Raw genomic sequence first — 18,194 nt, forward strand, 5'->3', positions numbered from 1 at the left:
CATACCATACCGCATGCTCCTCAACCCACCGCAGCCCCTCCCACCAGCACTCTGCTTTTGTTGTTGCCAGCTCCCACACTCCGACTGCGGAGAAGGTTGACGATGCACCCGTGGGCCTACACCTCCCACGGTTGTGCGCCCGGCATGGCTTCATGCTCTCACACTCTTGTTGTGAGAGCTCCTCCACCCATGCACAGTCAACCCTGCCAGATGTATGATGACTCCCACACACAGAGCACTCCGTTGCCGTGCGGGAGCTACCACAAGCTGCCGTGTTTTGACACGGTGTGTCAGCCTCCGCAACACACTGTGGTTACCGCCACTCGCCAGCAGCAAACTAGTCAGGCAGGAGTTGAGGCTTCCCCACACATCTTTGGTTGTTGCCAACTCACAAACTGTCATGCAGTTACATGACGTTGCCTTCTGGTCTGCTACTTATACACCAGTGCTGTATGTCCTCACGCTCTTGTTGTGGTTGACAGTTCAGTTTTTGACAGTTCACAGACTGTCAAGCAGTTTCATAACGTTGCCTTCTGGTCTGCTGCTTTTGCACCAGTGAAACCCTCACTGAGAGAACTTAGCTTTTCTCGGATATGGTTCCTGTAGATGAGAAAGTGCTGTTCTCCCTCCTTCTGATATTCCCTTGAGGACTCTGTCATTTGGAGAGGAGCCTTAAGCTGCTTAGCCTCCTATGGACTTTTATTTAAGCATAACATGCTTCCAGGGAGGGTAAATGGTTCCGCTTCAGTCGCTAACCCCGTCTGTTGCCACACCTGCTCCCATAGACCTTGAGCTTTGTTGCAAGACATGCAGTCCAAGCTTAGTCCTTGATAGAGGATTTTTTACGGAGTCAGTGTGTCACTGGGAAGACGTTCAACAACCAGCAGAGGTGACTTGTTGTGACGCAGTGCGGCAACCTCAGCAACCCGATAAGGAGTTGTCTGTACTACCCAGACAGTCTAGACAGTTTCGGGTTGTCGCTGTACTTCCTCGCTTCCCCATGGTTGACAGTTCACAGACTGTGCAGCAGTACCATGATCTTGTGTCCGGCTCCGTCAGACGACTGGCTTTTAAGAGCTCCCACAAGTCGTCGCTGTCTGGAGAATCTCAGATGGACTATGGATCTGACCAAGGAACTGGGCCTCCTGGTCAATTTAGAGAAGTCCCAGCTCGTCCCATCCCAGACCATTGTCTACCTGGGTATGGAGATTCAGAGTCGAGTTTTTTGGGCTTTTCCGTCGGCCCCAAGAATCAACCAAGCCCTAGAATGCATCCAGAGCATGCTGAGAAGGAACCGATGCTCAGTCAGGCAGTGGATGAGTCTAACAGGGACACTTTCATCGCTGGCCCTGTTCATCGAGTTAGGGAGACTCCACCTCCGCCCCCTTCAGTATCATCTAGCTGCTCACTGGATAAAGGACATGACGCTAGAGACGGTCTCAGTTCCTGTTTCCGAAGAGATGAGGTCTACTCTAACGTGGTGGAAGAACAGCTTTCTTCTCAAGGAAGGTCTACCTTTGGCTGTTCAGAACCCCGACCGCCGTCTCTTCTCGGACGCATCAGACACGGGCTGGGGTGCGACATTGGACGGACAGGAATGCTCGGGAACATGGAATCAGGAGCAAAGGACACTTCACATCAATTGCAAGGAGTTGTTGGCGGTTCATCTGGCCTTGATAAACTTCAAGTCCCTCCAGCTAAACAAGGTGGTGGAGGTGGACTCCGACAACACCACAGCCTTGGCTTACATCTCCAAGCAGGGAGGGACTCATTCGAGGAAGTTGTTCTAGATCGCAAGGGACCTCCTCATCTGGTCAAAAGATCGAAAGCTCACGCTGGTAACGAGGTTCATTCAGGGCGATATGAATGTCATGGCAGATCGCCTCAGCCGGAAGGGTCAGGTCATCCCCACTGAGTGGACCCTTCACAAGAATGTTTGCAGCAGACTTTGGGCCCTGTGGGGTCAGCCAACCATAGATCTGTTCGCTACCTCGATGACCTAGAGGCTCCCGTTGTATTGTTCTCCGATTCCAGACCCAGCAGCAGTTCACGTGGATGCTTTTCTGCTGGATTGGTCCCATATGGACCTGTATGCATTCCCGCCGTTCAAGATTGTCAACAGGGTACTTCAGAAGTTCGCCTCTCACAAAGGGACACGGCTGACGTTGGTTGCTCCCCTCTGGCCCGCGAGAGAATGGTTCACAGAGGTACTGCAATGGCTGGTCGACATTCCCAGGACTCTTCCTCTAAGAGTGGACCTTCTACGTCAACCTCACGTAAAGAAGGTACACCCAAACCTCCACGCTCTTCGTCTGACTGCCTTCAGACTATCGAAAGACTCTCAAGAGCTAGAGGCTTTTCGAAGGAGGCAGCCAGAGCGATTGCCAGAGCAAGGAGGACATCCACTCTCAGAGTCTATCAGTCTAAATGGGAAGTCTTCCGAAGCTGGTGCAAGGCCAATGCAGTTTCCTCAACCAGTACCACTGTAACCCAGATTGCTGACTTCCTGTTACATCTAAGGAACGTAAGATCCCTTTCAGCTCCTACGATCAAGGGTTACAGAAGTATGTTGGCAGCGGTTTTCCGCCACAGAGGCTTGGATCTTTCCACCAACAAAGATCTACAGGACCTCCTTAGGTCTTTTGAGACCTCAAAGGAACGTCGGTTGTCCACTCCAGGCTGGAATCTAGACGTGGTCCTAAGGTTCCTTATGTCATCAAGATTTGAACCTCTCCAATCAGCCTCTTTTAAGGACCTCACATTAAAAACTCTTTTCCTCGTGTGCTTGGCAACAGCTAAAAGAGTAAGTGAGATCCACGCCTTCAGCAGGAACATAGTTTTCACATCTGAAACGGCTACATGTTCCTTGCAGCTCGGTTTTTTGCTAAAAACGAGCTTCTCTTCCAAGGTCTAAGAACTCAGTTTCTTACTACATCAGGCTTCTGATTAGGGAAGCACATTCTCATCTGAAGGAAGAAGACCTTGCTTTGCTGAAGGTAAGGACACATGAAGTGAGAGCTGTGGCTACTTCAGTGGCCTTCAAACAGAACCGTTCTCTGCAGAGTGTTTTGGATGCAACCTATTGGAGAAGCAAGTCAGTGTTCGCATCATTCTATCTCAAAGATGTCCAGTCTCTTTACGAGAACTGCTACACCCTGGGACCATTCGTAGCAGCGAGTGCAGTAGTAGGTGAGGGCTCAGCCACTACATTCCCATAATCCCATAACCTTTTTAACCTTTCTCTTGAATACTTTTTATGGGTTGTACGGTCGGCTAAGAAGCCTTCCGCATCCTTGTTGATTTGGCGGGTGGTCAATTCTTTCTTGAGAAGCGCCGAGGTTAGAGGTTGTGATGAGGTCCTTTAGTATGGGTTGCAGCCCTTTATACTTCAGCACCTAAGAGTCGTTCAGCATCCTAAGAGGACCGCTACGCTCAGTAAGGAAGACGTACTTAATAAAGGCAGAGTAATGGTTCAAGTCGTCTTCCTTACCAGGTACTAATTTATTTTATGTTATTTTTGAATAACTAATAAAATGAAATACGGGATACTTAGCTTCTTTGTTAACATGTATGCTGGTCTCCACCCACCACCCTGGGTGTGAATCAGCTACATGATCATTGGGTAAGATTAATATTGAAAAATGTTATTTTCATTAGTAAAATAAATTTTTGAATATACTTACCCGATGATCATGAATTTAAAGACCCGCCCTTCCTCCCCATAGAGAACCAGTGGACCGAGGAGAAAATTGAGTTCTTGTTGACAAGAAGTACTTGAGTACCTGCTCACAGATGGCGCTGTTGTGTACACCCCCACCTGTATAGCGATCGCTGGCGTATCCCGACCGTAGATTTCTGTCGGGCAACAGAGTTGACAGCTACATGATCATCGGGTAAGTATATTCAAAAATTTATTTTACTAATGAAAATAACATTTTTTTACTTTTAGTCTTTGTTTCAACTTTTGTCTTGAAACATATGATGATCATCTGTACTGTATGTGATGATGAAAGGGATGGTATATGGTTATCACTGTTACCTTTTCTCCTTTTAAGTACCTTCTCTTTTTGTCGAAGACAAACATCCAAGTGTTCTTATGGTAGATATCTAGGTTTCAAATGACTAAGTAAAATTTATTGTTGATGATGTTTAATTCTTTGGATTACTGTGGAATGTTTGAGATTATTGCATCCATGCAAATTTCTTGGCAAAATTACCAACCCAGATGTTTTTAATTGTGAGAGCAACATCTATTATTTTTAAAATCAGCATTATGAAGCTTCATCTGTGGTGGATAATGTGGGAGGGTGGGCTGTGGCACCCTAGCAGTACCAGCTGAACACGGTTGAGTCCCTTGTTAGGCTGGGAGGAACGTAGAGAGTAGAGGTCCCCTTTTTTGTTTCTGTTTCATTTGTTGATGTCGGCTACCCCCCAAAATTGGGGGAAGTGCCTTGGTATATGTATGTATGTATGTATAAATTGAAAGATTTATATAACCTGTTTAGTTTGTGCTTTTTTTTTAATGATAGAATCTTATCGGTTAACCCCTTCGCTACAAGAGAACGGTCCCCGCTCAGTAGCTGTATACGAGATTTGTGGATATTGGATATATTTTTTGATAACCTGTAATTGCATGTTTAATGTGTATATTTGCATGTTTATGTCGTTTTAGCTAAGTGATTATGTGATAATTCCATGGTAGATAGCCTTTGAAATGTATAATTTCTCTTTATAAAGAAAGGTTAAAAAAAGATCTGTTTCCTTTGACATAAAATGTCTGCAATAATGTATAGTATAATTACAGGTCATACAATAAACACAAACTTATCTACTGATGAGAGAGCGAGAAAGATAGAAAATCAGTTGTAGATTTCCCCAACCAGTCATTTGTCTTACTATATATATAATTCTTTATACTGTAGATAGAAGAAAAGAAGACATTATTTTTTACTGGCTTTCTATACTCAGGCATTTAGATATTCACACATATGAATATATATTCTCTCCCTCTAAAATAGGTGAGACATTTATTTCTTGGAAACAATTTTAACCCTTTTACCCCGAGGCTATTTGGAAATTTCCAACCCTTAACCCCCAGGGGGTTATTTTTTTCCCAGCACATTTTGCAGTATATTTTTCTAAATTGCTCTAACAGCCTTAATTTTTGTCATAGAGAGGTCAGGTTGGTCTCATTCTCTTGGAAAATGCCTGAATTTTCTCAAAAAATTATCAAAAATATGAAAAAAAAAAATTTATAGCATTTTTTTGCAAGGACGTACTGGTACGTCCATGGGGGTAAAGGGATGGGTTTTGTGAAACTTACCAGTACGTCCTTTGGGGGTTAAAGGGTTAATACGCTGTAAGTGAATAGATTTTATGACCCATGACAACCCTCATTTCCTTGTGAAGAGGGGAAGGTAGGACTTTGTGTTGTGAATTGCATCATTCCTCATTCTGCTTTTCATTATGGCTGACCACATTGTTGCATTTGAGGCTGTTGTAAGGGATAGCTGGTTAGAAGTAGTACTTTATGTACTTTGGCAAAGGAGGGTTGGAATTTTCAATAATTATAGTGAATGCAGTAATCCCCTTTCCCAGTACATTCATACAGCTGAGTGCCAGTGCCAATGCTTCTGGTGTCATATCTCCCCTTTCCCCTCCATCTCCTTGCCAGCAGCAAAGTAAAATAAACTGAACTTTTTGGCTTCAAATTATACTACCCTCACAATGTCATTTTACCTTTTCTTTCTTCAAAATCTTTCAGTGGTTGATCTTTTTGTCCAATGTCACTTCGTCCAGCGACACTTCTCCACGTCTTTTTGTCCAATGTCTTTTCGTCCGATGGACTTTTGGTCCAACGACATTTAGTCCAATTTATAAAGAAAACAATTGTTTTAATGGATTGTTATTACCATTTACTTCACCTCTGTGTTGAAAGTTTATACCTTATTGGCTTTTATGATAAAGTAATATGCTCATTTTCTAATTACTCCATTAGTCATGCTTAACATTTTCTTTTTCCTTCTTTCTCTTTAGTTTGATACTATATATTTAGTGTGCTGCAAGGTTAGTACTTCAGTTTCTGAAAGGCCCATCCCGAAATGGCAAAGTTCATGCAATCAACGAAGAAGAAAAGAAAAGTAGTAGATGAAAGTAATTACATCTATAATTTTCATTCAACTAATACAAAATTTGGAAAAGAATACTGGAGGTGTGAGAAAAGGTAGCTGTGTTCAGTGCGCATTCACACGGTTATGGAAGACGATGTACCAAACATTATTTATTCTTCTGGTGAGCACCTTCATCCCGCAAATTTAGATGCATTAAATGTTAGAAAAGCAGTTGCTGAAATTAAGGAAGAAGCGATTGAAATTGCAGTAGCAATTTCGCGTAGCATATTATCGAGAAAGTTTACAGAGGTAACTGAAAATACTTGCTCAAGTACTTTAAAAGACTTTTCAAAAGTGCCGACAAAAGCATTCCGGATTTCCTGCTAATCCAGTGGCTAGACATGGATTTGAAATCCCTGACAAATACGATAAACTTGATAATGGTGAAGAGTTTCTAAGATATGGTTCAGGCATCAAGGATCATCAAAGAATTCTAATATTTGCATCAGAAAGAGCTCTCAAAGATATAGCATCATATTGTCATTGGGCATGTGATGGGACATAAAAAATTGTGCCGGAACAGTGGTATCAACTATTTTGCATTCAACTACAAGTTAATGGTAGCAGTTTCCCACGGGTCTTTGCATTACTGCAGAATAAAACCAGGCAGACATATGAATCAGTTTTTGAGCAATTGAAAATTATGCAACCTAATGTAGATCCAGTTGATAACATGGCAGATTTCGAAGCTGCGATTCATAAGTCATTTAATTCATCATTCCTTAATTCATCTATCGGTGCATGTTTGTTTCATCTAGGGCAGTCCATATTTAGAAAAATTGTTGATCTAGGTCTCAAAGAAAAATGTAACAAACACTGAATTCTGTCTTAAAGTAAGGTGTTTTTCAGCATCAGCATATCTCCCTACTGAAGATGTTGTAGAGGCCTATGAGGAATTGATAGACGATGATGAAATATCTTCCAAAATAATTGCTTGCTTTGATGTGACTTACATGGGAGTGATAAGAGGGCATGGAGCGAGACGAAGGAGAGATCCATCTATTTTCCATTAGATTTATGGAATTGTAATAAGCATATTCTTCAAGATTTACCCAGCACAAACAATGCTGCAGAAAGGTTTCATTCTGCTATTAAACATTCAGCAGGTTTAATTTTTCAATATTAAACTTACCCGATAATCATGTAGCTGTCAACTCCGTTGCCCGACAGAATTCTACGGAAGGGATACGCCAGCGATCACTATACTAGAAGGGGGTGTACTCACCAGCGCCACCTGTGGCCAGGTACTGCAGTACTTCTTGTTGACACCACCTCAATTTTTCCTCTGTCGTGCTTCCGGCAAGACCTATATGGATACGCTTATAATTTTGGAGTCTTGTTCACGGTTTTTGGTGAAGTATTGCTCTAAGATTTCAGCTTTCGCTATACTGGAAACTTTTCTATTAGCTTAGATAGCTTTTATATTGATTTGATTAATGGTTAACGATCTTTTGCTTTAATTGGAATCCCCCTTGACTACTCTTTGATTCAAGATGTCCGACCTTTCTCAAGCCCCTCCCCAAAGACGATGTAGGACTTGTATTAGGCGTATTCCGAAGGCCTCGGTTGATCCTCACACCGCTTGTTCCAACTGTAGGGGAAAATCCTGTCAGTTGGAAGATCGATGTGAGGAATGCGCCGGACTTTCGGAACTTGATTTTGTTCGATTCCTTAAATATACCACTAAGTTAGAGAGAGAGAGAGTTAGGAGGAGTTCGGCTCGCTCTTCGCTTTATTCCTCACCTCATGATCCTCAACCTTTTCCTCCCCCTGTAGTGGCTACCCCCGAACCTACTTTTTGTGCTCAGCCTGATATGTCTGATGTTTTGCGTGCCATTCAGGCTTTAGGTGACAAAGTGGAGTCGGTAGTGAGTGACCACAAGTTCCTCTTGGCGGACGTCAAGGAACTTAAGGTGAAAAGTGCAGTGGGAAGTGGTAGTGCCAGTGCTGTGCCGAGTGCTAGTGTCAGTGCGGTGCCGAGTGCTAGTGTCAGTGTCAGTGTTGTGCGTGAGGGTACTTCTGTGCGTGCCAGTCGTCCTCCCAGTCCGGGACCTCTTGCAAGCTCCCAAGCCCAGGGGAGAAGCAATGTCGAAGGGCAAAAGGGTTCGGCAGGCCTTGATCGGCGCACAGAAGTATCCTCGGTGGTTGCGGGCGTGTCTTACAGAGACCGTCACTTCCACTCGCAGACGATTGAGCCCTTATTTTCCTCGTCTGCAGAAGAAATTTCGGGGAGAAAACGCTGGACTCAGGTCTCAAGACCTCTTAAACGTAAAGTCCAGACCTCACTAGTTCAACAACCCGGATGCAGTCATTGGGTTAGCTCTGACTCTCCGCAGTCATCAGGTGACTGCACACCTCCTAAGAGAGGTAAGGCGATGCCTCAACAGACCTCATCTTCTGTTAAGGCATTGCTTCAACAGACCTCATCGTCTGTTGATCCCAAGATGACTTTGCTGCAGTCCATGCAGTCGCAGCTTGCGGTCTTAATGCGTGAGTTTCAGGCAGAGAAGGTTACACCTCCTCCTGCGAGCGCTCCTCCTCACCGCAGTCCAGTCTGCCAGACGTACGAAGTTGAGGTTCCTCAAGCTACCTCCATGCGTGAGCTACCGCGTTGGGAGTTGCCAGTTACCAGCGTTGTGCAGCAACCTCCACCTTCCTTAAGGCAACCTCAACAATGGGAACAGGAGTCTTATGCCTTACAACCTCCTCTTCCTTTGAGGCAAGAGTTTCTTGCAGTTAGACCATCTTCGAGGCAACAACCTCTTGAGGTACGACAACCTCTACCATCCTTGAGGCAGCCACCTCAGCTCTCGCAGCTGCTACCTCCACTTTCCTCAAGGCGAGAACCTCAACTCTCGAGGCTAGCACCTCAAGAACCTCAACTCGTGAGACAGGAACTGCGTTCTGCGCAGCCGCTACCTCAACTCTCGCAGCTCACACCTCAAGAACCTCAACTCGTGAGACAGGAACCTGCTACTGCGCATCCACCTCAACCCTTGAAGCAAGCGCAACTCTTGAGACAGGAAACTCATGCTAGGAGTCAACCACCTCAACGCATGCACCTACCTTCCTCTCCTCTGCCTGACCAGGCTTTGCAGCCTGAACCTCAGGTTTTAATACAGTCGCCTCTCTCCACACTTGCTCCTCAAACCGCCGCAGAACCTCCTTCATCCCAGCCTCATGACTTTGTCGTTACCAGCCCTCATCCTCTTCAACAGAGACTTGAGGATGAAACCGCAAGAGAATGGTTCACAGAGGTACTACAATGGCTGGTCGACGTTCCCAGGACTCTCCCTCTAAGAGTGGACCTTCTACGTCAACCTCACGTAAACAAGGTACACCCAAACCTCCACGCTCTTCGTCTGACTGCCTTCAGACTGTCGAAAGATTCGCTAGAGCTAGAGGCTTTTCGAAGGAGGCAGCCAGAGCGATTGCCAGAGCAAGGAGGGTATCCACTCGTAGAGTCTACCAATCCAAGTGGGAAGTCTTCCGAAGCTGGTGCAGAGCCAATGCAGTTTCCTCTACCAATACCTCTGTAACCCAAGTTGCTGACTTCCTATTACATCTAAGGAATGTTAGATCCCTTTCGGCTCCTACGATTAAAGGGTACAGAAGTATGTTGGCTTCAGTTCTCCGCCACAGAGGTTTGGATCTTTCCTCCAACAAGGACCTTCAAGACATCCTTAAATCTTTCGAGACTTCTAAATAACGTCGTTTATCCACTCCAGGCTGGAATCTAGACGTAGTCTTAAGGTTCCTTATGTCTCCTAGGTTCGAACCTCTCCAGTCAGCTTCCTTCAAAGACCTTACTCTCAAAACTCTTTTCCTCGTCTGCCTTGCAACAGCTAAAAGAGTTAGTGAGGTTCACGCCTTCAGCAAGAACATTGGGTTCACATCCGAATCAGCAACATGTTCTTTACAGCTCGGATTTTTAGCTAAGAATGAACTTCCTTCACGTCCTTGGCCTAGATCGTTCGAAATTCCTAGCCTTTCCAACATGGTGGGTAACGAGCTAGAGAGAGTTCTTTGCCCTGTCAGAGCTCTGAAATACTATCTTAATAGGTCAAAACCTATACGAGGACAGTCAGAAGCCTTATGGTGTGCAATCAAGAAACCTTCGATGCCTATGTCCAAAAACGCAGTTTCGTATTATATAAGGCTTCTGATTAGAGAAGCTCATTCTCACATGAAGGATGAAGACCTTGCTTTGCTGAAGGTAAGGACCCACGAAGTGAGAGCTGTAGCCACTTCGATGGCCTTTAAACAGAACCGTTCTCTGCAGAGTATTATGGATGCAACTTATTGGAGGAGCAAGTCAGTGTTTGCATCATTTTATCTTAAAGATGTCCAGTCTCTTTACGAGAACTGCTACACCCTGGGACCATTCATAGCAGCGAGTGCAGTAGTAGGTGAGGGCTCAGCCACTACATTCCCTTAATCCCATAACCTTTTTTAACCTTTCTCTTGAATGCTTTTATTGTTGTTTTTTGGGTTGTTACGGTAGGCTAAGAAGCCTTCCGCATCCTTTTTGATTTGGCGGGTGGTCAATTCGTTCTTGAGAAGCGCCTAGGTTAGAGGTTGTGTAGAGGTCCTTTAGTATGGGTTGCAGCCCTGTATACTTCAGCACCTTAGGGTTGTTCAGCCTCCTAAGAGGAACGCTGCGCTCAGTAAGGAAGACGAACTTATTAAAGGCAGAGTAATGGTTCAAGTCGACTTCCTTACCAGGTACTTATAATTTCATTGTTATTTTGAATAACTGATAATATGAAATACGGGATACTTAGCTTACTTATAGTCATGTACACTGGTTTTCACCCACCTCCCTGGGTGTGAATCAGCTACATGATTATCGGGTAAGTTTAATATTGAAAAATGTTATTTTCATTAGTAAAATAAATTTTTGAATATACTTACCCGATAATCATGATTTAATTGACCCACCCTTCCTCCCCATAGAGAACCAGTGGACCGAGGAAAAATTGAGGTGGTGTCAACAAGAAGTACTGCAGTACCTGGCCACAGGTGGCGCTGGTGAGTACACCCCCTTCTAGTATAGTGATCGCTGGCGTATCCCTTCCGTAGAATTCTGTCGGGCAACGGAGTTGACAGCTACATGATTATCGGGTAAGTATATTCAAAAATTTATTTTACTAATGAAAATAACATTTTCTATTGGGGAAGTTATGGATTGGCTAGGGCTTTTTCTTTTTTCTTTTGTGAATTGAAACGATTTAAAATTGGACCAAATGTCGTTGGCCCAAAAGTCCATCGGACGAAAAGACATTGGACAAAAAGACGTGGAATGAGTGTCGTTGGACGAAGTGACGTGAGACGAAAAGTCGGTACTGTATAGTACACGAAATCTTTCGACCATTACCCTTTTACGAAATATCTAACCTCTTTTGTTTCTCCACTCCTCTTGTAAGACTATGATAAAAGAATAAAAGAGGCAATACCACAGACCTTCGTGTGATTTGTTTTTACCCCTTCACTACAAGGCAGCTGATACACTAGGAGATTTGTCACCATTGGATATACATCCTCACTTACTCTGTAATAAACTACATTTCCATGTTTATTTGTTTTTAAACTACATTTCCATGTTTATTTGTTTATAAACTACATTTCCATGTTTATTTGTTTATAAACTACATTTCCATGTTTATTTGTTTATAAACTACATTTCCATGTTTATTTGTGTTTTTGCTGTTTTCAGAATTATTTTTTTCAAAAGTTTGCTTTATTTTTATTTTATTTCCCTCTAAATAACCAAGATAATTTTTCCATTCATTGTGGAGTGACTAAAATAATTTGTCAGAAGTTTGTTTTGCATAATTTTCTCTAAATAATGGTAAAGCACTGTGATTCTGTTTAGAAAACAAAACTATGTTCATTGAAGTGACTATGTTATTCCATAATAATTTCATGATACATAGCCATCAAAAGATATAGAACTTCTTGTCAAAGATAACGGACTTGATGTCATACAGAAATGTAATGAAAATATCCATTTGTTTCCTTTTACACAAGAAGTATTCTATAATTTATAATTTATAAGGTATGCAATAAATGAAAAACTGATGACAATAGTAACATATTTCTGCCCGAGACAGACAGACATAATATAAATTTAGTTCATTAGACTTAAGGTTTATTTGTTTTTCTATCATTCCATCTTGTGTGTGACTTTTACTATGAACTGGATAATTCCTGTTTTTGGTATTTCACGGGCCTGGAAATAACGACTGCATATGTAAGAACATGACAAATACTGCGTAGAATGTCAATAAATGGAAATAATGACAGTAGGCTAACTTTTGCTCGTAAAAACAATGAATAATACTAATATGCAATATATAAGACATGAAGAAAATATTATTGTTTTGGAAATGATAGTTAAAAAAAAAGAATAAAATAATAAAAAGACAAATATCGTATGTCAACAATTTGCATTACTGGTAAATCGTTTTGGTCAGCGGCAGAGAATCGATGATGTTTGAAGAGCTACGTAGTACTTTGTGTAATTTGAATACTTATGCCAGTATAGAAATACGCTAAAATCCACATTACAGAATCATGAATAAGGACTAGAATGGCAAGTACAGTATTTTGGTTGGTTGTGGGGTGAGATGTGAGGATAGTTACATCTCAAAGCTTGTGTTGTCAAGGGGGCTTGAGCAATGCCTCAGGTAGGGAATGTTGCCATTGGCAAGAGAGAGTGGTTTGATATTATATGGTAACAAAAACAGACTACAATGGCTCTTACAAATCAGAAATAAAGGCTAGAATCCCAAAGACTTCGTTGGTTGGTTGAAAAATGAAGGAGGAGGGGCTAATATAAAGGAGAGGAAGAGATTTCTTAGTGAAATTTCTTGTGGTATTTATGACCATGTTCTATACTCTTTTGTAGGATATATGAGTTATACAAGTAATTTTAACCCTTTTACCCCCAGGCTATTTGGAACTTTCCAACCCTTAACCCCCAGGGGTTATTTTTTTTTCAAGCACATTTTGCAGTATATATATTTTTTAAATTGCTTTAACAGCTTTAATTTTTGTCATAGAGAGGTCAGGTTGGTCTCATTCTCTTGGAATATGCCTGAAGTTTCTCAAAAAATTATCAAAAATATGCAAAAATAAAATTGTAAATAGCAGGTTTTTGCAAGGACGTACTGGTACGTCCATGGGGTTAAAGGGATGTGTTTTGTGAAACGTACCAGTACGTTCTTTTGAGGGTAAAAGGGTTAACCTTCATATGGTTTATATTTGTAAGTGACGTATCTGGGTGTCACCGCAGGTATCACCAAGCATGTTTTTTTTTACGTATAACGACGTCATCGTAGCAAAGGGGTCAACAACTATTCATGACTTGAATTACCCGTGTTTTTCTGTAATGAAATGAATTTGTGTTATCCATTTAAATTACAGTATGGAAAATTTGAATTGTGCTTCTTATTTACATTTAGAATGTTTATTTAGTGCCTTCTAAACTCAATATCTTTGAAAGTATTTGATGATTTTCAGTTTATTGAATAATAAATAATCTTTTCCCATTATATTATATTTTTGATTTGAGAGGGAAATAAAAGGTTTATAATTTGGCTGTGTACAAAGAATAATTCCAGTACATTATTAAAATTTCCTATTTCAGGTACCTGTTCCGCCCCAAGAACAAGTCAGCCCGACAAACATTGACTTTGAAGTCGTTAATGCTGAAGACTGTGTCATCGCTCCTCCACATGTCAGTGGAGACATAACTATCATCTATACCAAGCTTGAAGAGGACTTGATTGCTCAAATTAAGGTACTGTAATAATTTATGACTTAGATTTTACACTAGAGAGGACAATTTACGATCCAGGTTGTTCCTGTTATATTTGCCAAAAGATTTTAGTAATGATAAACAAGTGGATTCTCGAGTTTTTACTTTTTCCTTTTTTTTAAATAACAGATGTGTGCTCAGACCAGAGAACACTTCAAAGCCACTGGAGATGTTGCAAGTTCTAATAGATTTGAGCAGTTGATTGTGCACACAAAGAAAGATCTGGATGCAGTTCGGGCAGCCTTCAAACGAGGGGACAACCCTCCCCGTTTCCACTATGAAAATAGATCATTCAATATTATTCAGTAAGTTGTAATTTTTATCTCAAATTGAAATTGATTATTCAATATTATTCTTTATTATATTTTTAGAAATCATGATCTTTGTTCTTATCACCTGTTTTATGAGTTCCTTATGCCTTTACGGATGGAATCATGTTGCTAAATTTGTATGGACATGGCAGTGGTGGTGTAGAAATGCGGCATTATGAATAGGGGTAAGAACTGGTCTTTATGTTGCATGTTTAAACCCTGTACTACTCTATCGAGCAGGGATATGGATATGACCAAGACAATGAGTGAGGTTTCAAGAAAATTGATTAGGTTTTAGAAGTAAATTATAATTTATTTATGAAATTGGTGGAAACGTCTAAATTGTACAGTATGTATTAATATAACACAAAATTAGAAAGTACTGTATAAGTAGGTATTTGAACCTCATATTCTCTACAGATTCTGAATGTCTATGCTTTATTCAACAGATGCAACACAGATTTGAATGACTCGGACTGTGAAGTTATTGTTGTACGAGGCGTTAATTTTAATGTGGACAACCCAAAAGATGTCGATACGTACGTGAAAATAGAATTTCCATATCCATCAGTAAGTATGCGTCAAAACTTGCATTTGCAGCTTCATTGCTTATATGATTGAGTCATAATCCATCTGCACTTTTTATTTAAAAAAATAGACTTGAAGGTACTGTAGACCATTCATTTCTGGGTCGACCTGTGACGGCCGGTGAAACTGACCCAAGTAATCCAAACTCACTGTGTCAGATTCCTCAAGGATAGCCAAAACTCTAACTTTGTGGACTACATGAAGTGGCTATCCGTGAGGAATCTGACACAGTGAGTTTGGATTACTTGGGTCAGTTTCACCGGGCGTCACAGGTCTCTCCCCAGAAATAGATTTTTCCTTCGTCAAAATCCCTTTTGTTTTTCAACAGGAAAATCCACCACAAGACAGATCATATGTAGTCAAGGACACCAACAATCCAGAGTATAATCACAAGATTGTCTTCAGCATAGATCGCAAGTCCAGGGCCCTTGCTCGTGTCTTTAAAAGACACAATGTGAAAATTCAGGTCATAGCAAAGGGGTAAGTCTTCATGGCAAACTAATGTAAAGAAAATTACTTTTTATATTTCCACAGATATCGCTCGCTTGCGACAACAACGTCATAACTCAAAAAAATTTATTTTTGAGTTATCCATATAGACATATTCATCTTCAAATGCTGATTTTTTTGGCAAATTTTCATAATTGTAGCTAAAAAATTGATCGCTAGAGGCGCTAAATGTCCTAACGACATACATTAATATGAGAGTGTTTTAATTGATTAAAATGGCTCTCCTGAAAAATAGCTATTTTTGAGTTATGATGACGTCGCAAACGAGCGATATGCAGAAATGGTTATTTTTTGTGACATCCATAAGCAAAACTATAATTGAATATTAAGCTATACAGTGAAGGTAGTTTTCCTTAAGCAATGGCTATTATGAGTGGAAAAATCTTCACAGTGCTTTCAAGTTCACTTTGTAATGCTTCTTCTAGATAATACAGTATGATGTATTCTTAGATATATACTATTATAATAAGCTCAAGTTTTTTCTCCTAATGTTTCAAGTACCACTACATAGTTTTAACTTTAAGTCAAGGATAACTTAACCAGAAGTTACGCTTGAAACTGTGGTTTTGATAAAATAAAGCATGAGTATGTTTTTGAATAGGTCTTCTGTAGGCATTCTGTTCAACAGTGTGTCTTTATGTATTTTATTTTAAGCAGAACAAAGTATTTCTAGTTTGTGAAGACCTTTGCTTTTAATCTTCATCAGTTAAATTTTGTCTGTGCAACTGGTTTCACTCATGTGTCTGTGTAGCTCCAGTCATCACCTATTATTTAAGAATAAATTATCTATGCTAACATTGTAAGTCAAGGAATTAGTTTATGGTCTGCCTAAAACATTCGTCATTTGTCATATACCTGTATGTTGAAAGCCTTTTCTAAAAGAAAATTTATAATATTTTTTAAACCCATATAGTTAAATTCCTTGAGTAAGAACATGTCCCCATACTAATTTTCAATAGACTTCTAATGTTTGTTCTCTATAATTTCTCCTGTACTTTTTATACACTATAGGAGGTCCTCGGGTTTCGGTGGTCTTGAGTTATAATAATTTGTAGTTATGAACGCGTTCCTTTAAAGTACTTAAAAAATCAGTGTAACTCAGTTTCGAGTACAATTTTTGGTTTGTCGACATAAAGAACTACTTTCCGTTGCAGAGAGCAGCTAACACTGTCGCCTAGCTGGGCAGTAGTGTGTTACATATCGCTTTAGCATCAGTTTGCCATCATAGCATACGATAAACATTCAGGATGTTGGTATTGCTCTTTTATTTCTATTTTTGTCTCATTTTTTGCTTTGCATCCTATTTGGAAAGTGTAAGAGAGAGACTTGGGATAGTTGTGCATCCAAGAAAAAAAGCCTTTATGATGGAAATTAAAGTGGACATCGTGAAGCGAAATGAAAAAGAGGAGACCCCTACAAACGTAGGTCGTGCGTTTGCCCTGAGGCGTTCTTTGGTTCCAATTACCATTAATGATAAATTTTACATGGCATCAAGCATGTGAAAGGATCTGTCTCTATGAAGTCGACCATTATTACGAAACAACTCAGTAGTCTCATGATTGAAAGGGAGAAACTATTAGTGCTATGGTTAGACAACCAGAATCAGCGGCGTATCCCAGTGAATCTTATGGTGATTCAGGAGAAGGCTAAGTTTATGTTTGAGACCTAAAAAAGTCTAAAGGGAGAAGGGAGTGAAAGTGAGGAGCTTGTGGCCCATAAGGGGTGGTTTGTTAGATTCAAGTCCTGTGCCTACGTCCATAACCTTAAGGTGAAAGGTGAAGCTGCTAGTGCTGATAATGAAGCAGCAAATGAATTCCCTGATGGGTTGGCTGAGATTATTAGGGTAGGTGGATTTTCTGCTGAACAAGCCTTCAATGTGGGTGAGATAGGCTCATTTTGGAAACGTATGCCGAACCGGACCTACATTTCTAAGGAAGAGAAGATAGCACCTAGACACAAAGTTGGCAAGGAGAGACTAACTTTTCTTTCAGGGGGTAATGCTTCAGACACTGCAAGCTGAAGCCTATGCTTGTGTATCAGGTTAAAAATCCCAGGCCACAGGGTGTTTGGAAGTCAGCTAACCATCATCTGGAAGTCTAATAGGAAGGCATGGATGACCCTTTTGTTATTTGAGGATTTGTTTTTCAACCACTTTGTGCCTGAGGTTAAGCAGTATTGTGCTAAGAAAGGTGTTGCTATTGCTGGACAATAACCCTGGTCACCATATCAACTTAGCTAACTTCCATCCCAATATCAAGGTGATTTACTTGCTATTTAACACTACTTCCCTGTTACAGCCTATGGACTAAGGGATAATTACTTCCTTCAAGGCCCATTACCTCCATAGGACAATTGTTATGGGTTTAGAGGCAACAGAGAAAGAGGACATAACCCTCAAGATGCTTGAGAATTCCTACAGTATCAGAGATGCCATCAAGAACATTGTTGAAGCTTGGTATGAGGTGAAGCAAACCAACATGAATGGTGTCTGGAAGAAGCTTTGCCCTCGGTTCTTCAACAATTTCTTTGGCTTTGAGGAGACAGTTGAGACTGTCACCGATAAGGTTGTTGATCTTAGTAAGCAGCTGGATCTTGAAGTGAATGCTGATGATGTCATCGAGCTCCTGGCATCTCATGAAGAGGAGTTGTCTGCTGAGGTCCTTCTTGAGCTGATGAGCCATGTGATTGCAGAAGAGGAAGACACCCCAATCCCAGAGCCCATGAAATTTACAGCCAAGGCCTTGGCAGAAGGTTTTGCCTTACTAGAGGGAGCAATGGCTAAGTTCGAGGAAC

The 18,194-nt window shown here is 41.1% G+C and overlaps 1 protein-coding gene across 1 annotated transcript in view; it reads left to right on the forward strand.

The window, feature by feature from the left end:
* l(2)gd1 (lethal (2) giant discs 1) overlaps positions 1–18,194 on the forward strand; it is a 62,613-nt gene that overhangs the window by 38,174 nt on the left and 6,245 nt on the right. The window contains exons 11-14 of the mRNA XM_068361853.1: positions 13,822–13,974; positions 14,122–14,297; positions 14,753–14,873; positions 15,220–15,371. Coding sequence (XP_068217954.1) covers positions 13,822–13,974; positions 14,122–14,297; positions 14,753–14,873; positions 15,220–15,371 — 602 coding nt within the window. The remainder of the gene's footprint in view (positions 1–13,821; positions 13,975–14,121; positions 14,298–14,752; positions 14,874–15,219; positions 15,372–18,194) is intronic.

This window comes from Palaemon carinicauda, chromosome 38, assembly GCF_036898095.1.
Source record: "Palaemon carinicauda isolate YSFRI2023 chromosome 38, ASM3689809v2, whole genome shotgun sequence".
Lineage (NCBI taxonomy): Eukaryota > Metazoa > Arthropoda > Malacostraca > Decapoda > Palaemonidae > Palaemon > Palaemon carinicauda.